This window comes from Hyaena hyaena, unplaced genomic scaffold (genome assembly GCF_003009895.1).
Source record: "Hyaena hyaena isolate Hyena2069 unplaced genomic scaffold, ASM300989v1 scaffold_5, whole genome shotgun sequence".
NCBI classification, from domain to species: Eukaryota; Metazoa; Chordata; class Mammalia; order Carnivora; family Hyaenidae; genus Hyaena; species Hyaena hyaena.
In genome coordinates, this window is record NW_024080637.1 from 7,297,312 (window position 1) to 7,317,835 (window position 20,524).

General features: G+C 44.0%; 2 protein-coding genes across 4 annotated transcripts; both read left to right on the top strand.

Moving 5' to 3' along the window:
* Positions 1 to 74: 74 nt before the first annotated feature.
* MAGOH (mago homolog, exon junction complex subunit) lies at positions 75 to 10,918 on the top strand. The gene is made up of 5 exons (XM_039237862.1): positions 75 to 233; positions 2,610 to 2,668; positions 3,249 to 3,359; positions 8,593 to 8,675; positions 10,682 to 10,918. Exons 1-5 carry the CDS (start codon positions 146 to 148, stop codon positions 10,779 to 10,781), a joined length of 441 nt encoding a protein of 146 aa, XP_039093793.1. The 5' UTR covers positions 75 to 145; the 3' UTR covers positions 10,782 to 10,918.
* A 2,097-nt stretch (positions 10,919 to 13,015) lies between these two features.
* Positions 13,016 to 19,013, top strand: CZIB (CXXC motif containing zinc binding protein). 3 transcript variants are annotated; one of them, XM_039238754.1, is made up of 8 exons: positions 13,016 to 13,143; positions 13,346 to 13,429; positions 14,537 to 14,593; positions 14,951 to 15,032; positions 15,245 to 15,276; positions 17,034 to 17,111; positions 17,776 to 17,841; positions 18,739 to 19,013. In XM_039238754.1, exons 1-8 carry the CDS (start codon positions 13,138 to 13,140, stop codon positions 18,814 to 18,816), a joined length of 483 nt encoding a protein of 160 aa, XP_039094685.1. In that variant the 5' UTR covers positions 13,016 to 13,137; the 3' UTR covers positions 18,817 to 19,013. The 3 variants fall into 3 exon arrangements, with proteins under 3 accessions (XP_039094685.1, XP_039094693.1, XP_039094698.1); XM_039238762.1 differs by lacking the exon at positions 13,346 to 13,429 and having other exon boundaries at positions 18,739 to 19,001; XM_039238767.1 differs by lacking the exons at positions 13,016 to 13,143; positions 13,346 to 13,429 and adding an exon at positions 13,563 to 14,437 and having other exon boundaries at positions 18,739 to 19,001.
* The last annotated feature ends 1,511 nt before the right edge of the window (positions 19,014 to 20,524 follow it).

The following is a 20,524-nucleotide window of genomic DNA, read 5'->3' on the forward strand; positions in this document are numbered from 1 at the left end:
GGGAGGCGGGACGAGCGAGCCGATTCGCTAAGGCCTGCGGCGTTGCCTTGACGTCACTTCCGCGCGCCCTGGTAAACGTCAGTGTTGGGCGCAAACAGCGGCAGTGAGGTTTTGCTGGTAAAGTTTGGTTGCTTTCTTGTGAACCATGGAGAGTGACTTTTATCTGCGTTACTACGTGGGTCACAAGGGCAAGTTCGGCCACGAGTTCCTGGAGTTTGAGTTCCGACCCGACGGTAAGAGCGGCCTCTGGCCCCCAGGAGCGAGGACTGGGCCTGGGGTCGGGCGAACGGGGAGGCCGGGTTTCCGGAACGTGCGAGGAACTAGAAGAGGAAGGGATTGATGCCTGCGGCTCGGATCCGAAAGGATCACTTCTGTGTCCGCTCCACTGGTTCTCTTCATATGTAGAGACTTCCGTTTGGTGACATTTTTTACCAGAATGCTTCATCCAGCAAACATTGAGTGCCTCCTTTCCCAGGCTCTTTCACAGTCTGGGTAAATGACAGACCAGCTTCCTCTCGTGGAACTTGTATTCTGGTGCTGGGAGAGATATCATAAATAAAAAAGATTCCAGATAGTGACGGAGTGGTCAGAACCTAAAATGATGGGAAAATTGCTGGTGAGCTGCTTTTAAGCAGGGTAGTCACTGGCGTGCTCTCTGAAAAGATAATATTTGAAATGAACCCTAATTGACAAGAAGGAGCCTGCCTTGTGAAGCTCAGGAGGAAGACCGTTCTGGACAGAGGGAGTAACAAGTGTTAAGGCTGCAGGGCATGAATGAGCTAGGCATGTTTCAGGTGCTAGTACGGCTGAAGAGTAGTGAGTTTGGGGGAGAATAGTAGGCGACAATGTCAGATAAGTAGCCAGCGGCACACCATGTAGGTCTTTATAGGCCATGGCAAAGAGTTTGGATTTTTGTTCTAAATGCAGCAGGAAGCAATTGGAAAGGTTTTTTGTTGTTTTAAATGTTTTGTTTTTGTTTGTTTGTTTGTTTTGAGAGAAAGCGTGAGCAGGGGAGGGGCAGAGAGAGATGGAAACACAGACTCTGAAGCGGGCTCCAGACTCTGAGCTGTCAGCACAGAGCCTGACACTGGGCTCAAACTTGTCAACCGTAACATCATTACCTGAGCGGAAGTCAGCCGTTTAACGGACTAAGCCGCCCAGGGGCCCCAGCAATTGGAAAGTTGTAAGGGGAGAAGAGATGTGGTCGCTTCCTGAAAAAGCATTCTAATTATTGAGTGAAGAATGGGCAAGAGTGGAACTTTTTCAGAGACGTATTAGGAGACCGTTACATGTTCCAGACAAAAGGATGTTGGTTGGGACCAGGGTGGACAGAAGGATTTAGGATACTATTGGAGGCAGAATCAAGTAGGACGTTGCTGTTTGATAGGATTTGGGATTTTTAGGATAGGGCCACTGAGGTGAAGGAAAAGGAATCAACGATGAAAGAAAACTCCCACTAAATAGGGGCACAAAGATGAATCAGACAAACCCCAGTTGTAAACAGTGACAAGACACCGTTTTGGGTGCTGTGGTAGAAAGAAACGGTTAGACTCTGGAACAGAAAGAAGGCACCTAACAGCCTGAGGGTCAGAGAAAGCTTCGGGCATACAATGACTTGATGAAAGGGGGGGGGGGAGTTAGTCTTTAGTAATGTGTAGGAGTTGGTTAGGCTGATGAGTCAAGAAGGCATTTGGACAGTATTAACATGATAGAGGCTGAAAACCAAAAACAGCAAGGGAGGTTCCAAGCAGAAACCAATTAGTGTGACTAACTCCGGCTGTGTAAGAGAGGACTCTTGCAGGGGTGAACCTGAAAGGCAGGCAGGGGCTCGTTTAGCAGTTTCCCATGTTGAAGAATTTGGATTTTATCAAGAAGGCAGTGAGAAACTATTGTCAGTATCAGAGTATTAGAGTTACCTATTTAGATTGGTGTGTTGCTGCATCACTTTGTTTACTGTGTGGAGAATGAACCAAGAGAGACAAGGCAGTGAGGCATTAATTAATTTGGCTCTTTTTACATGTGTGCCTTCTATTCTAAAGATAAAAAAATCACCTATTTCCTTTTATCTCTTCCTTCATACCCACCATATACCCTGACTAGCCTTTTGGATGCACATAGACACAGAGGGCCTTATATGCCAAATATGCTTATTAATAAAATCACAACTTTTCCATCACAGGAGTAGATCAGAGTGTTGCACGGTCACATGCAAATCAGACCCTAAACAACATTTTACAGTTGTCAGGCTGCTTTCAACTCATTTGAGCCTCAGGAGGCCCTGTGTGCAAGTAAATTACCAATTACTATACCTGTTTTCAGCTGAGGACATTAACTTGCAGAGATGGGATTTGCTTGTGTTCTTCTATCACACCTGAGCTGCCTTTTGCAAGAATTATAATTCAGTGTCAGCAGTATTTTTGAAGCTATCTAATAGCCTAAAGAACTGAAAAGACTGCTGTTGTTGGAACCCCAAAAGTATAAATAGTAAATCTGTAAGACACGGAAGGGAAAGCTAGTATACATTTTAAGCAACAACTGATAGTCTTGGTGAGCTAATGATGTGTTTTTCCTGTTTTTATTATACATTGAATGTTTTTTACTCCTCACAGGGAAATTGAGATATGCCAATAACAGCAATTACAAAAATGATGTCATGATCAGAAAAGAGGTAATGAGCCTTCTGAGAGTCTTTTACTACAATTCATCCTTTTGCTTATTTTTGTTATTTCTGGGAGTAGTATTGAAGAAGAATGGAGAAGTATAGACATATCTGTAGACACCTAAAGTTTTTCTCACATCTTCTTTTAGTTTATATTTTCTTTCATAGTGCTGAATCAATCACTGGTAATCATTTAAAGTCTTGCAGGTGTTGGTTTTAACTCTGAATCTGCTACTTTTTTTTTAATGTTTATTTATTTTTGAGAGAGTGACAGAGTGTGAACCAGGGAGGGGCAGAGAAAGAGGGAGACACAGAATCCGAAGCAGGCTCCAAGCTGTGAGCACAGAGCCTGATGCGGGGCTAGAACTCACGAGCCATCAGATTATGGTCTGAGGTGAAGTCGGACGCTCAACCGACTGAGCCACCCAGGCTCCCCAGAACTGCTACTTATTAACATCATTGAACATGTTAGATGTCAGGCATGGCACTTGGTATTTTACACATGATTTAGGTTTGTAAGCCTTACCTTTCATCCTTGTCTAAGTCAGAACACTTGCAACTGAAATTCCAGTTTTCAATTTGCTTTCAGGCGTATGTACATAAAAGTGTAATGGAGGAACTGAAGAGAATAATTGATGACAGTGAAATTACCAAAGAGGATGATGCTTTGTGGCCTCCTCCTGACCGAGTAGGCCGGCAGGTGAGTGTTTTAGCAACTGTCCTGTAGTGCAGAAATCTTAGAAATAAGATGAGGTTTACTGCCCTGCATATGATAGTGAAGCTGTGTATGTGTTAAGGATCCCGACACAAAGCAGATTACCAGCACTTTGTCTAAGGAAGCATTAATCCTACAGGGGAGGATACAGCGACAGCAAGTGGTGCTTCTGACCACCTAGAGTCCAGCTCTGGATTTCTCCATGTAACTCTCCCCAGAGCCCTTCTCAGAGTTTTTCACTGCCCACCTCACTTACTGAGTAACTACTATGGACAAAGCATTGTGAAGATACAGAGATAAATAGAACATGGCTATTTCAGCAAACTAAGTATGTGTGTTTAAATTCATGCTTACACGTTTATTCTGAAGACCGTTATGGTAATTAAAATAAAACCCAGTGTCATATTTGACTGTGTTAATAAGGAAGCTATTTCTCCCTGCCTCAGCTGCTCCCTTCCTGGTCCAGACATCTAATTGATTTGTTTATTGTCCTGTATAGACCATTTTTCCATCCTGAAGCCAGACTAATCTTTTAAAATGTAAATGTATGTATTCCACTAATTTTAAATTCTCCACTGCCTTCATTCTGTTTAAAATAAAATCCAGAAGCGCCTGGGTGGCTCAGCTGCTTGAGCTCTGACTTCGGCTCGGGTCATGATCTCGTAGTTGGTGAGGTTGAGCCCGGGCTCACTGCTGTCTGTTAGCACAGAACCCAATTCAGATCTTCTGTGCCTCTGTCTCTGCCCCTCCCCTGCTCATGCTTGCTCTCTCTTTCTCTCAAAAATGAATAAATGTTTATTAAATCATAAAATCCAAACTCCTGCCTTATCTTTGACCATTCACACAATCTCTTACTGTGTTCAGATCTTACTGACCTAATTTCTGTTCCTCAGACACAACTAGGTAGTTCTTAGTTTAGGACATTTGCATTTGCTACATGCTATCTGGAATGTTCTATCCAAGACTGTCTTTATTATTGCAGGCTTCAAACATCACTTTTTCAGTGATGTCTTGCCTATCCATCCAATCTAAAATGTCCCTCCCCATTGTTGGTTCGTTTTTTTTTTATAATAAGATCTGTTTTATTCGTAGCATTTATTATTGTCTGCAATTGGCTTGTTTGCTTTTATGTATCCCTTTTCCTCCCCCACCACAACACCTACGTGTACCCACACAAACTCCTTCAGTACAAGGATTTTGCCAATTTTTTTCACTGCTGTATCTCTAGTGACTAAAATAGAGCCAGTGTATAGTAAAAGCTCAGTGATAATTACATTTATTAAGTTAATATAAAAACCCAGATAAGTTCATTCCTAATTCACCTCAAAAGGATGGGCAGCTCTTGAGGTAGAGTGAAAAAAAAAATCCTTAGTACTTTGTAAAGTTAATTTCTAAAGGTAATTTTTTAAATTATGTCCATACGACCTCTGTCGAATCATATATACGTATTTTGCTTTACCATGATAACGTTTTCAGCTCTGTTAACTCATTCAACAATCACAGTAGTCCTGTGAAGAGGATATGGTGTACTCCTATGTGCTAGCAACAGCCTTTCAGATAGGGTAATTACAACAAAATTCCATTCATCATCCCAGCAAAAGCTATAAAGAACTTGGGAGTAAAAGAAAATTTTTAAAATTTTTCCTTTTTTTAAATCTGCTGGCTCAGTCAGTTAAGCATCTAATTCTTGATTTCAGCTTAGGTCATGATCTCACACAGATCACATGATCTCACAGGATGGAGGCCCACGTCTGGCTTTGAGCTGACATTGAAGAGCCTGCTTGGGGTTCTCTCTCTCTCTCTCTCTCTCTCTCTCTCTCTCTCTCTCTCTCTCTCTCTCTCTCTCTCTCTCTCTCTCTCTCTCCCTCCCTCCCTCCCTCCCTCCCTCCCTCCCCCCCTCCCCCCCCTGCTCTCATGATAATGCTTTTTCTAAAATAAAAGAAAAAAAAAGAACTTGGGGGACGGTTAAGTGTCTGACTTTGGCTTATGTCATGATCTCAAGGTTCATGGGTTTGAACTCCACCTTGGGCTCTGTGCTGACAGCTCAGAGCTGGAGCCTCCTTCAGATTCGCTGGTCTCCCTCTCTCTCTCTGCCCCACCCCCGCTCATGCTTTGTCTCTCTTTCACTCACAAATAAATAAACATTAAAAAAGTAAGAACTTAGGAGGAAATTTGACAAGATGTATAAAACTTAAGGGAAAGGGCTTTTTTTTTTTTTTTTAAATTTCTGTGAGAGAGAGAGCATGAGCAGGGGAGGGTCGGTCAGAGAGAGAGAGAGAGACACAGAATCTGAAATAGGCTCCAGGCTCTGAGCTAGCTGTCAGCACAGAGCCTAACACAGGGCTCAAACCCATGAACTGTGAGATCATGTCTAAGCCACCAAGGCACCCCGGGAAAGGGCTTTATGAAGGACAAAAGTATGTATCATTTTTATGGACAGAAAGACTCCATATTGTATCAATTTCATTAAAATTTATAAATTCAAAAAAATCATAATTTATAAATTCACTGTAGTTTAAATCAAAATCACAACAGGATATTTCCTAAAACCTAAGACAGCATTAAATTCATGGAAGATCAGGGGTGCCTAGGTGGCTCAGTCGGTTGGGCATCCGACTTCGGCTCAGGTCATGATCTCACAGCATGTAGATTTGAGCCCCACATCAGGCTCTGTGCTGAGAACTGGGAGCCTGGAGTCTGTTTTCAATTCTGTGTCTCACTCCCTCTCTGCCCCTTCCCTGTTCGTGCTGGGTCTCTGTCTGTCTCTCTCTCAAAAATAAATAAACATTAAAAAAAAATTCATGGTACTACATGGCAATGAGAAACAATGAAATCTGGCCATGTGTAGCAACATGGATGGACCTTGAGGGTGTTATGCTGAGCGAAATAAGTCAGGCAGAGAAGGACAAATATCATATGTTTGCACGCATAGGAGGCTTAGGAGGAACTTGACGGAGGAACAAGGGGGAGAAGAAGGGCGGAAATGGTGGGGGAAAGGGAGAGAGGCAAACCATGAGAGACTCTTGAATGCTGACAAAAACTGAGGACTGATGGATGTGGGGGGGAGGAGGGATGGGCATGGAGGAGGACACTTGTGGGGATGAGCACTGAGTGTTATGTGGAAACTAATTTGACAATAAACTATTTGTAAAAAATAAATAAATAAAATTCATGGAAGATCAAAGGGACAAGAGTAACCAAGATAATTTTGAAGATTTCTTGAAAAGGTGTAGTCATTTGTACTGTGGTGGTATTGCCTCAGAGTTGACCAATAAACCTTTAGAAAAAATAGAGCCCAGAAACAAACCTATGAAGATTATGGGAACCCAGAACAGTGTATGACAGAGGTGAACTTTCAAATTAATAGAAACAGGATGGATTATTTAACAAATTAGACCAGTACAATTTGCAGTATGTTTACAGAATATTTTTAAGTTAGACCATTTATAGGAATCAAGCAAGATGGTAAAACATAAAAGAAAACTTAAACTATCTTTTATTATTTCTGAGTAGAGAAGGAATATTTTAAATTCCTCAAGGGAAAAGATTGATAAATTTGACTTCTTTAAAGTTAAAACTTCTGTTTAAAGACATCATGATAAAGTTGAAAGGCCACAGACTGAAGGAAGATGTTTGCAAAACATATTGCAAAGGGTTTATATCCAGAATATATCAAGAACTAAAAATTAATAATAAAAAGGTAAGAACGTATAAAGGTTATGAGTAGACAATTTACAGAACTGGAAAACCAAGTGGCCAATAAATACATGAAGATATCTACAGTTTTCATTTTGAGAAATGAGAATTAGGAAAACAATGAGATACCATTTCAGACGCATTGGAATGCCAAAAGGAGAGGGGCATCAGGTTTTAAAAAGGATATGAGAAAGGGGCGCCTGGGTGGCTCTGTTGATTAAGTGTCCAACTTTTGATTTCGGCTCAGGTCATGATCTCACAGTTTGTGAGTTTAAGCCCCACACTGGGTTCTGTGCTGACAGTGTAGGGCCCACTTGGGATTCTCTCTCTGTCCCCCACTGTGTGCTCTTTCTTTTAAAATAAATAATTTTTTTAAAAAAGGATATGAGAAAAGTATCTTACATGCTAGTGGGAATAACATCAATACAGGCATTTTAGGAAATTGGTAGTATCTGGTAAAACTGAAAAAACTTACACCTTCTAGGAATTTTCCTAGAGACATTTTCACGTACATACAAGGAGATGCATGGAAGAATAGTCTTGCCACTGGTTATTGTAAAATAGGGAACTTAAGTCTGCCTCACTAAAGCTATGAATGGAATATTCTAAAGCATTTAAAACTAATGAACTAGATCCCATACAAAAACATTGTTGATGAAAAAAGCAAAAGGATGCATATAGTGATCATTTACGTAAAAATGTAAAAACTACCAAATCAAATCCAAATACTACCAAACCAAAAAACATGAGTGGAAAGAATACACCTCAACTTCTGGGATGCAGGAAGGAGAATGGAATGGGGGGTGAACCTAAACTTTGTATGTGTAATGTTTTATTTCTTTAAAAATAAAAAATAAAAAACTGACACAAATTTGACAGACTATTAACATTTTCATATTTGGGTGTTAACAGTCTTTTTTATATTTTCTGTTAGTCTTTTCATAATTAAAAACTATAAATCAAAAAATTTAAGAAAAAAGTAGGACTCACTAGATTGTAAATTCCACAAGGGCAGAGACCTTTGTCTGATTTTGCTGATCTGTCTCCACCAAGAACAATAGCTAGTACACAGTGAGCACTCCCCTCAGATAGTTTAGAAATTGAGACCCAAGAGCATACAGCTGGGTAGTGACAAAGCTGGGACCAAACCCAAGGTCTGGAATTCTTTTCCTTGTCCAATGTTGCCCAGAAAGGTTAGATTCTTAGTAGTTGTAAAACACAGGGTTTATACATGCTACTTCACATTCTAACAATGAACACTCCTGTATAAAACAGCATGTAAATTCTTCCAAATCCCAAACACATCTTCCTTTAAGAGTATGAGCTATGCAAGGACTAAACCAGTATTTAATTCATCTTTGTTTCTAGTACCCAGCACAGCTTAGTGATCGGAGTCAGGTGGTCTTGTTTATGTGACCATCTGTCATCGAGTTTGTACAGTTTGACAGATGATACATCTTCCGTGGGGTTGATGAAAAATCCAACTTGGCTTGACTTCATTTTTTTTTTTTAATGTTTCTAGGAGCTCGAAATTGTCATTGGAGATGAACACATTTCTTTCACAACATCAAAAATTGGTTCTCTTATTGATGTCAATCAATCCAAGTAAGTGCACATGATCCTTACATCCAGATGTGTCTGTTTTACAGCAGATTGTTAAGAAGCCTTAACCAAATTGGAACCATCATGGTAAGCTCTTGTACAAACGCAATACAGAAGGAGCCAGCCATGTTCTCGTAGAGAGACACTCCGGATTATTTTCAGGGCTTGCTCCTGTTGCTTTTGATGTTTCATTCAGTCACTGGTACTTAACAGCTTCTCAGGGACACATACTGAGTAATGTCATAGGAATAGCCAAAGTAGGTAAGGATCTGGCGAGAACAGAAAATGAAATATACCAAAAAGGGGCTTGAAATAAACTGTAGATTCAGTGGATTGATCCAAACATGAACACCTTCCTCAGTGTTGGCCATATCTTACAGTCTATGGTGAAACTTGAAATTATTTAGAATGCAAATTTAAAACTTCATGTTATCAGGGCAAATTATAAAGTTAAGGTATGAGGTTGTATGCTACAAAGAGCCCTTAGAATTTGGCAGCCTCTGCAGCTCCTCTGTTTGGAGGATTAGAAGTTGGATATGGCTCACTTTCAGTCCACGTCAGGCATAGTTGCCTTCCCTTGGACAGTCCTCTTGTTCTTAGCCAGCTGTGCCATAGTGGTCTTCACCCTCTTGGTCCTGCGTAGTACTACTTCTTTTTAAAGACAAGTTTTCCTGGGGCGCCTGGGTGGCTCAGTTAAGCGTCTGACTTCAGCTCAGGTGATGATCTCATGGTTCGTGGGTTTGAGTCCCACGTTGGGCTCTGTGCTGACAGCTCAGAGCCTGGAGCCTGTTTCAGATTCTGTGTCTCCCTCCCTCTCTCACCCTCCCCTGCTCATGCTGTCTCTCTCTCTCTCTCTCAGAAATAAATAAAACATTAAAAAAAATTTTTTTTTAATAAAAGTTTTCCTAATTCTGAAAGTAATACATGCTCACTGTAGAAAATACAGAAAAATAAGGGGGGAATCACCCATAAACTTATTAGGCAACCATTAATACCTTGAGTATTGCTTGTCTATTTTCTGTGCATTAAAAACTATGTTTTATTTAAAAAAATTTTTTTACAGTTTATTTTTGAGACAGACAGCACATGAGTGGGGGAGGGGCAGAGAGAGGGAGACACAGAATCGGAAACAGGCAGCAGGCTCTGAGCTGTCAGCACAGAGCCTGATGCGGGGTTCGAACCCAGGAACCGTGAAATCGTGACCTGAGCGGAAGTCAGACGCTTAACCGACTGAGCCACCCAGGCACCCCTAAAAACTGTGTTTTATTAATATTTTTAAAAATATTTTTATTTCTAGGAGAGAGAGAGAGACAGAGTGGGGGGGGGGGGTCAGAGAGAGAGGGAGATACAGACTCTGAAATAGGCTCCAGTTTCCGAGCTGGCAGTCAGCACAGAGCCCGACGCGGGGCTCGAACCCAGGAACCGCGAGATCATGACCTAAGCGAAAGTTGGACGCTTAACCGACTAAGCCACCCAGGCGCCCCTAAAAACTGTATTTTAAAAAGCACGAAAAATATATTTGAGATTAACAGTCTGTTATTTTAATCGTGATATTTTTCATTTAATATATTTCCCCATTAAAAACTTTAACATTTTAAATGACATAATAGTCTCTTTTAATATATAACACATAGCCTTTTCCTTCTTTATGGACACTTGGTTATTTTTAAAGTTTTAATTCTGGGGGTGCCTGGGTGGCTCAGTCGGTTAAGCATCTGACTTCCGCTCAGGTCATGAGGTCTCACAGTTCGTGTCGGCCTCTGTGCTGACAGCCAGCTCAGAGCCTGGAGTGTTTCAGATTCTGTATCTCCCTCTCTCTCTGACCCTCCCCTGCTCACGCTGTCTCTCTCTCTCTCCTAGAAATAAATAAAACATTAAAAAATAAAGTTTTAATTCTGTATATACCTTTACAAGGAATATCTTGGTATACAAGTAATAGGGTTTTTTAATGTGGGGGTTTTTCCCAGCTTTTTCAGCTTTTTAAACATATTTTTCCTCTTGCATTATAGGGATCCGGAAGGCCTACGAGTATTTTATTATCTTGTCCAGGACCTGAAGTGTTTGGTCTTCAGTCTTATTGGATTACACTTCAAGATTAAGCCAATCTAGATTGAATACTGGTGCGGACACAAGGGGGGTTGGGAGTACCTGTTTTTAATTACCATTATCAAGAAATTCTGTGTATATCAGGGCAATATTTTTTTATAAACTATAAACGTCTTTAATAAATACAAAACAAAATGCAATTTTTATTATTTTATAAAGACCTGAACATGTGAACTCTTCTCAGTTACTTTTTTAAAACACATCCTATGTGAAGTGTCGCCAAAAATCTAATCAACTCTAGACATAACTAACAATTTACAGGAATAAGAGAATAGAGAAAAAAGTTAGAAAATACAATAGAAATCCAATCACCAATATCCAGAGGAAACTCCAGGGCAGAGGATCTGGTTTCTTCAATAAACAAATTGCAAACATACAATAGAGATGGAGTGGGAACCAGGACATTAAAGAAGATTTAAGACACACATAATTAGTACACCATTTGACCCTACTTGGATCATGCTTCAAATAACATAAAATTGACATTGGTAAGGAAATTTGAACACTGGATATTTTATATTAATGAAGTATTGCTAAATTTTTAGATATGTACTGGCATTTTTTCCCTCTAACTTTATTGAGATATAATTGAGATTGGAGTTTTTTAAGTCATCTTTTATAGGTACATCTGTTGGTATTCAGTTTGGAGGAAAACATTTTGGTTTAATACATTACAAGGGATAAAATGCCTGGTCTCAGAAAAGTTTACTAATAGTCCATTTTAAAATCAGAAATAACACATTAACAAACTGAGACCTAGCTGATATGGATACTGTGGGAATCTGTTCAGCGGGTAGATTTGTAGGAACTTTTTCTTGCTGCTAAATTGCATAGCTTCCTTAGGCAAATTGCTGGTTGAACAGACTGTGGGCACTGAAAGGAGCCGGTCTTGACAAATGTCATTTGAGGGGAAGTGATTAGGATAAGCTAATCCCTCAAGACAGGCCAGTTTGGGACAATTCCCAAGTGTTCTGACTCCTAAGCCAGTGTCTCCCCCTGACCCCTCCTCCAACACACACACACACACACACACCCACCCACCCACCCACCCCTCCTTCAAAAATTACGGGGCAGCAACTTACATGCAGATCTGGGACCAGAGATTGGGACAATTCCCAAGTGTTCTGACTCCTAAGCCAGTGTCTCCCCCTGACCCCTCCTCCAACACACACACACACACACACACACACACACACACCCCTCCTTCAAAAATTACGGGGCAGCAACTTACATGCAGATCTGGGACCAGAGATGTCAGGGATCCTAACTCCAGTGTAAATTCCCACTATAGAAGGGTACTCCGGTCAATGGTTCAAGTTAGTGGTAAAGTAGCCAAGAATAGTCCCTCCTTTTAAATGGCCATGAGAACCACAAAGCTCTAAGTCTCAAATGGGCTGTTCCTTGGAACACTCACAGCTTCTGTATGGTCTCAGATGTGGAGAGTTAAGGTTAAGATGAGATCAGTTAAGGTTCAGTAAATGTACAAGGAGCCCAGAGAAGAGCCCCTGGAAGGGTGTGTCCCCTCTTTAAGACTGCAGTGAGAAACGTGTATATACGGCAACCCGCTGAAGCGAGGTCTCCCGGGGGAAAAAGGAAAGAGCAGTTTAGAAATGAAAGGCTCCAGGGGCGCCTGCGTGGCTTAGTCGGTTGAGCGTCCGACTTTCGCTTGGGTCCTGATCTCGCGGTTCGCGGGTTCGAGCCCCGCGTCGGGCTCTGTGCTGACTGCCGGCTCAGAGCCTGGAGCCTGTTTCAGAGTCTGTGACTCCCTCTCTCTCTGACCCTCCCCTGCTCACTTTCTCTCTCTCTCTCTCTCTCCTAGAAATTAAAAAAACAGTTAAAAAAAAAAAAAGAACTATTAGAAATGAAAGGCTCCACCCCCAAATCTGCGAAGCTGGCTATCCGCTGCGGGAAATGACGGGATCGAAGAAGCCTCAAAAGGCAAGCAGGAACCAAGTGGTTGCTGGGTGAGAGAAGACAAGCATAGTTAGGAACCAGGAAAAAACTCTGGCAGAGATTTCGTGCAGGGACTGTCTTGTTTGCTACGGTATCCCTCAGACTAGCGTAGTGCTGGCACGGCATCATCGGTCAGCAATTTGCTGGAGGAAGGCTCCCGGGGAATCTGAGTTAAGGTTAATTGCGTATTCAAGACGCCTACACAGGTCCACTTAATCGATAAACAGCCCAGCACGCCCCGGAAGCCGCTGAGCGTGGAGGTCCCGCCCTCCGCCCCGCCCCACCTCACCTCACGCACGCCGGAGGTCCGCACCCGGGTGCGCTGGCAGCGCCCACCGTTTACGACCGGCCGGAAAGTAGTCGCCACAGCCCAGTGCCGGGCCTGGCCGGGCCGAGTCGGGCCGCTATGGGGGTAAGGCGAGGGCGAGTTGCCGCCGCGGCAGGGACGGGGAGGTGACGAGGACCTGGGAGGCGGGAAATTGTGCCAGGAGGGAATGAGAGAAGTGGGCCCGCGCTGAGAAGAGCGGGAAGGCTTGTACCGGGAGGGGCGGGGCTGGGGCCAGGTAGGGCTGCGCAGGCGCGGTTGTTGCAATTGCTCTGGCCCTCCCTCACAGAAAATTGCGCTGCAGCTCAAAGCCACGCTGGAGAATGTCACCAACCTCCGGCCCTTGGGCGAGGACTTCCGGTGGTACCTGAAGGTGTGGCTTCCATGGCCGGGGTCCCAGGCGGGAGAGGGGAGGAGTGAGGTTCCGGGTCCTGGAGCGATCCCGGAAGGGGGCGGGGCGCCAGGGGCCTAGCCTCGGAATAGCGTTCCAGTCCTTAAGTCCTTGTCCAGCTTTGTCTCCAGCAAAACCGGAAATGTGTAGCCATTAGATGTTATTTTCCTGGATAAAATTTTGTTGGCTTTTTAAAGTATAGTGGTTAATTCGTAATTGGTAGTCTCTTGGAATTCCTTTTGTAATTTTTCCTCCGTGATATATTCATGTTGCTTAAGCATTTACCGAAAGACTACGTGAAGAGGGTTTGAGATTATTTAGTAAGGAGGAGAATTTCACTGTTTTGTTGATTAGACTTTATCGTGAAAGCGTTGTAATTTTGTGCGTGGCTTCCCCCTTCCTTCCCACCCCATACTGGTTAACCTGGGTGTCTGGTGGCTGGGTCTACAGAACCACACCTCCCCCACCCCCTCCCGTCTTAACCTGAGCAGTGTGAGGTCCCTCACTCTCCCAGATCTCAGAGCTTTTGCTTTATTTACCTCCTCATCTAAATTCCAGCATCCTTCAGAACCTGGCAAAAGCTCTATCTTTCTCAGGAAGCTTTGTTGGCACCTTTATTACCAAATACTTTGAAGCCCCAGTACCAGGGCTTATTTGAGGAATTGATGTACTTCTGCTTCAAAAAGCACACAGTCTAGTTAAGGAGACAGAGAAAAAGAGTAACGGCAGAATGATGACTACTTTTATTAGGAACCTACAAGGCCTGTGAGAACACAAGAAAAGCTCCAGACCCAACGAGGGCATGGGGGTGAGGGCTGTTGAAGCCATTTCAGTACTACATTAGCCTGAATTTCCAACTAGACTGGGTACTTCTAGGAAGGGTGCATGCCTGCATGAGAAACACTTGATCTGTTCTTTCCTGGGAAAGAAATTTGCTTACATCCTTGGTGGGGCTGGTTGTAAGGACAAGGTGAGACTGTGGATGAGAAGGTAGGTTGAGCCTGCCCACCTCGCACTGTTCTTCCCCTTCCCTTAGTGTCTGCGCAGCTGAGCTAGCTATTTTACTGATCCTCTCTTTCCTCCCCCAAGATGAAATGCGGCAACTGTGGTGAGATTTCAGAGAAGTGGCAATATATTCGGCTGATGGTAACTACTCCCCCTACCGCCATACCCAGACACAAACACACATACGCCTCTGGGCAGAGAATTGGGGAGGGAAGCTGTGGCCCTAATCTCTCAGGTCTTTGGACACTACATTTTGTGGTTTGGGAGGGCAGGCGCTAGTATGATCAACACTGGGAAGAACAGGCTTCTTTGGGATGTGAGGCAGAACTCAGAACCAAAAGGAGTCCTTTTCTCAGTCTCAAAAAGCCTCCCCAGGATTCTTGTGAATCTCCCTCTCTTGATCTGGGTCTCTTTAGCTAGTAAGTGGTAGGACTGGGTTTCTTTGAGACCTTTACATATAATTGATGTTTGACTGGAGGTTCTGTTTACCCCTGCTAGGACAGTGTGGCACTGAAGGGAGGTCGTGGCAGCGCCTCCATGGTCCAGAAGTGCAAACTGTGTGCTAGGGAAAACTCCATCGGTAAGTCAGGTCATGAATCCTGAGGTCCCCCAACCAGGCCCACATCTTCCTGGTACCAGACCAAAAGCAAGCTTATGTTACTCTAGGTGGACCCAGGCCTGAGGTGCCCAAGTGATTGCCAGCAGGCTCTTTTTCCCAGAGCCACATCTGGGCACCTGTACAGGGCCAGGGTATGGACTCAAGTCAACTTTGTCTTCTCTTTTATGTTTCAGAGATTTTGAGCAGCACCATCAAATCTTACAATGTAAGTTTCCTGCTGTTGTGGCAGGTGTGGCAGGATTAAATCTAAGCTGGGAGCTAGGAAGCCTGGGTTCTAGAGTTCTGTCTGCACCAGGATGACTTGCCATAGGAGATTCATTCATATACTTGTTCGCTCATTCACTTAGTCTGTCACGGTACTAGTCATCTATTCACCATATACTGGCTGAGTGCTTGGTAGAAAAAAGATTCATCAACAGGCAATTACAGTGTCTTCTTTATAAGCACGGGGCTGTGGGAGCTTAGGGTACCTCTGACCCAACCTGGCCACTCAGTTTCTATCACTGAGAGCACTTTGTCTGCCCTGGGGCACTAGTGAGCCTTCTCTGAAACAATGGGTAGGACAGTCCTTTGGTGCATCCCATCCTTGATGTTGACTTTAGCTACTTATACATTACTGTGTTAACAAGAGTAGTCCAAAGGGGAGGAAGGGAATGTGTGCTTTGGGTCTCTTTGTTTAAAGGGTAGTTACTTGTATTCACCTACACCTTATTTAGTATTTACAAAAAAAAATTCTTTTTAATGTTTATTTTAGAGAGCGAGCATGAGTGGGGGAAAGGTAGAGACAGGGAGAGACACAATCTGAAGCAGGCTCCAGGCTCTGAGCTGTCAGCACAGACCCCAACACGGGGCTCAAACTCACGAACCATGAGATCGTGACCCGAGCTGAAGTCAGTTGCTTGACAGACTGAACCACCCAGGTGCCCCTCCCTTGTTTAGCATTTTTTAAACATGTCTGATTTTTGTCAAATTCTTAGCTTTTTCCTGAAGTTAAAGGGAGAAGTCATGAGGACTTGCTTTCAAGTAATTGATAATATAGTGGAAGGGACAGACTAGCAAACAAAAACAAACTAGGGCCAACAGAGTGTCTCCTCAGTGCCAGGCACATGGCTGGTCTACAGGAAATTTTACAGTGAATGACAATGCAATTGAAATGTGTGGGTGTGGTGCCTGGCATCTCTGAGCCCATGGGTGAGGTAGGCGTGAGTTTCCTCACTAAACCACCCCCCTTGGAGGTGCCCCCTCCATGTGAAAATTCCATTTTGAAGGCTTTTTTCCTTTTTTAAATAGATTTTTTTAAGTTTGAGAGTGAGAACATGAGCAAAGGAGGGGCAGAGAGAGGGAGAGGAGAGAGAATCCCAAGCACTGACAGTGCAGACAGCCCAGTGAGGGACTCAAACTCACGAGCTGAAGTAAGAGTCAGATGCTTGAGTCACCCAGGTGTCCCTCAGAGCCTCCTGCCTCACAGCATTGCAGATGGGTAGCAGAAGGCTGCAGTTAAGTGTACTGGGCCATTTGGAAGATCTGGAAGACTTTATAGCTTACGTTCTTGTTCATAGTTTTTGAAAATTTTAGCATTTATTGAGCATAGCATCAGGGACTGTAGCTGGGCACTTCACACACAGTTCAGGTTCTCACAACAAACTTGCAGTGGTTTCCTTAGCCCAGTCTGACAATCTTAGGCTCAGATGGAAAGAGAAGCAGAAGACAGAATTCTGTCTGAGCTCATACCCAGGCAGGCTGACTCTAGAATCGACAGTCTTTCTTCTGCAGCATCTGCATACAGGGTTTCGGGAGGAGCAGGTGACCCACGCAGCCTTCTTCCAGAAGGGAATGAGTCGCTCCTGAGTCCCATTCTGGGCTCACAAGGGCAGTTGGGCCCACTTGGCGGGAAGGGCAGGGGCAGTGGGACCATCCTAAGGGCCCAGTCAGGCCTGCCCCCTCAACACACTTCTTTTCTAGGCTGAAGACAATGAGAAGTTCAAGACAATTGTAGAGTTTGAGTGTCGGGGCTTTGAACCAGTTGATTTCCAGCCTCAGGTGCGTGTGTCTTCTGGGGAAGCTGTATCTTTGGGAAGGGCATATAGAAAGTGACAGCAGAACTCTGTTTCATGCAGAGACCATGGACTAGGACTTCTTCCTCAGAATAATTGTCACGTATTAAGTGCCTACTGTAGGAGGAGCATGCTCTGGTCACTTTTACATGTTACTTTGTTTAAGCCTGTTATTCACCCTATTTTTCAGACAAGGAAAAAACTTCAGAGATTTTGCAAGGTACCCAGGGTGACAGAGCTCGTAAGCACTGGCACTGTTTTTTGAACCCAGGTCTATCTGACTCCAGAGCCGGTGCCCATCCCATTTTAGTTGTGTAGGATTTTGACCTCACAACAAATCTGTGAGGCAAGGAGATGAGACAGTCATAAACAAGATGACTCCATCCAGAGAGGGGAGCGACGTGCCCCGGCTCTCAGGAAGTCTGGTAGTGGAAAGGTTTGCCCCACACCTCCTGCTTCGGGTCCAAGGCTCTGGTTTGGAGGAAGCACTATAGTGCAGCTGCCAGACCCTGGAAGTGCAGTAGTTACTCCAGAGCAGGTGCTCCCACTGCAGCTCTGTCCTCCCGTCCCAAGGATGGTGGGAAAAGAGCCACTCCCCTGGTCAGGCCTCCCTTCCCCCAGACTAACTGCTGCCTTCCTGTCCCCTACAGGCTGGGTTTGCCGCTGAGGGCATGGAGTCCGGGACGGTCTTCAGTGATATTAACCTGCAGGAGAAGGTACGGGACTTGGGGGCCATGCAGGGTGCTGTAGGGGACTTGGTGGGATTACCCTTTGGGTGAACAAATATCATCAATACAAAGCTGACTCCACATTTTTTGCTGAGGATTTTGGTGTTTAAAATGGCCCCAAGTATAGTGCTAAAGTGCTGTGTGGTGTTCCACAGCGAGGAGTCTGGGATGTGCCTAATGGAGAAATCTTTGTTTAGGCAGGACTAATAGTGCTGTCAGCTAGGAGTTCAGTATTAATGAGTCAACTATATACACATATATACATACACATATATACACACGCATACACACACACGCATACACACACACGCATACACAAATATATATACAAATATATATACATATATACACAAATATATACAAATATATATAAATATATATATATAGATATATATAAATATATATATATAAAAATATATAAGAATCTAACCCTGTATTTCCCCTGGGAATAGTGGTTCACCGTTTGCTAATTCAGTGTTTGTGGTGATTATGTAGATTGTAACTGCCATGAATAGTGAGAATCAGCTGTATTACTGGCCGTGTTACTCCCTTACATGGGCCTTGTGGTCAGGCATCAAAAGAACAGAAACTTTGTTCAGTTTGAATAGCACCTAATAACAACAGTACCTGAAATTTACTGAGCTCTTCTATGTGCCTGGCACTGTGCTAAATACTTTTATGTGTGTTACCTCATTTGATTCTTTCAAGATGAAGTCTGCTACTGTCCCTTTTTTTTTTTTAAGTAGAACTGAGGCTCAGAAGTGACGCCTAACATGCAGTCTGGCTCTGTTCTGGGTCATACATGTTTGAAGTCCCAGTTTGCCACCACTGTGCACACTGTCCAAAGCCATCTCATGAGGCTCATATGGCCATTTTTCCCCACAGGACTGGACTGACTACGACGAAAAAGCTCAGGAATCTGTGGGAATCTACGAGGTCACCCACCAGTTTGTGAAGTGCTGAATGCTCTTCCCGCACACATCCCTCGAAGAACTGAGGAGGGACAATGTGTCCCAAGCAGCAGAGCCCACTGAGGCTAATCTCCTCAGCGGCTGTCTGCTAGACGCTGTCCAAACCCTCACAGCCTGCATGCTGAGCTCTGCCATGGCTTGCCAAGCCTCACCAATAAAGGCCCTGTTTGTGCTACACTGGTGCATGAAGACAGGTAACATCCACTTCCTCCACAAAGAAGAATCCATGGTGGAAGCCTCTGATTGCTTCCAGCACCTTCCCACAGTACAGGCTCCAATCTATATTTCTCAGGGCGCTCCAGCTCGTGGGGAGTGAGCAGGTCAACCCAGAGGACCTAAGTCCTGCACCAAAACACTCACCGCCTTGCTCTCAGGTAAACCCAGGCATCTCTAGCTGGTGTCATTTCATACTCCGGGGCAGGCAGGGACTTGAGTCAGCAGTCCAGTCCTGGCACAAATCTGCAAGATTCCTGCCAAATCGTCATCGGGCCTTTGCCCACTTGCTGTGCTGGGGCAATCTTCTCCCATCAGGGGAGTTGATATAAAAGTTCTTCTTTCTGCTAAGTCAGCCTCTGTGCTCCCTGCAGCTCCTGCTGGTCCTGGGTTGTCCCTGCGTGGTCGCACAGCCCCATGGAGGTCGGAGGATCCCCCTGCAGAGTAGAAAGAAGAGGTCAGCACACAGTGAGGTCAGGAGGACGTGCTCATGCCTTCACACTGGGGAATCCACCATGTGGAAAACCCGTTGTGAAAGGCCTTATTTCTCCAGTGTTCTGCTGAAGTCAGGCATTCTTTGTAATAGAAGTTACTAACTTCAGTTTCTGAGAGGCCCACAGGGAAAGAGGCCATACACTTCCAGACGGTTGTGGGGGGCCACTACCTCAGATTCAGGTAAAGCTGGCTGTGTCCAAGGGTAGTGAAGTGATCCTACCTTGTCTGTTCTCCAGTCTGGCACATACGTCGTGCTTCTTCCAGGTTCTGTGTTCCTGGCCCCTGGACATGCTTTTTTTTGCACCTGATGAGCTTTGGCCCTCAGTCAACCAGGTCCGTGAAGTCTGTCACCCACAGGGCCCAAGTCCAATGTCCAGCCTGAAAGCAAATAAGTGGAAGCAGCCTGAGTAAGCAGCCTTTCTGGGTTTTTGCCTCTGTAACGTCCAGTGTGTTTGCTCATAAAGACAAACACAAAGGATCTCAAGGTTTTCTTTATATTTTAGATTATCTTCTCATTTTTCAGACAGGTAGAAGAAACCAAATAATCATTAACAGATTAAAGAAAAAATAAATTATGTCAATAGATGCAGAAAGACTGTTCAGTAAAATTTAACACCCATTTAACAACAAAGACAACAAACCATAGAAACTTTAACAAACCACAGATAGAAAGGAACCACCCTCATCTCACAAAGGTGATCTACAGCCAACCTGGAGCAAACGAAATGTATGAAGTTCCACACAAGGTCATGGTCAGATGAGGATCCCCTCATCACTGCTTCTCTTCCTTGTGCTCGAGGTCCCACCCCGTGTGCTAAGACAGCAAAAAGAAAATAAGGGGAAAGTATCAAAAGGCAAAAAACAGCTCTTTTTCACAGATTGTGATTTTCCACTTAGAAAATCCAAAAGCAAGAACAGGTGCTAGATTTATGATCAATACACAAAAACCAAATGCATTTCAGTATGCTGGCAAGATGCAAAATGTAAGTCAA

Excerpts from the sequence above, each read along its gene's own strand:
- CZIB (XM_039238754.1), top strand. Across the intron at positions 17,112-17,775 it reads CAGTTGATTTCCAGCCTCAG|GCTGGGTTTGCCGCTGAGGG; the intron begins GTGCGTGTGTCT and ends TGTCCCCTACAG. Across the intron at positions 17,842-18,738 it reads ATATTAACCTGCAGGAGAAG|GACTGGACTGACTACGACGA; the intron begins GTACGGGACTTG and ends TTTTCCCCACAG.
- MAGOH (XM_039237862.1), top strand. The coding sequence starts at position 146 with ATGGAGAGTGACTTTTATCTGCGTTACTACGTGGGTCACAAGGGCAAG. Across the intron at positions 2,669-3,248 it reads ATGTCATGATCAGAAAAGAG|GCGTATGTACATAAAAGTGT; the intron begins GTAATGAGCCTT and ends ATTTGCTTTCAG. Across the intron at positions 3,360-8,592 it reads CTGACCGAGTAGGCCGGCAG|GAGCTCGAAATTGTCATTGG; the intron begins GTGAGTGTTTTA and ends TAATGTTTCTAG.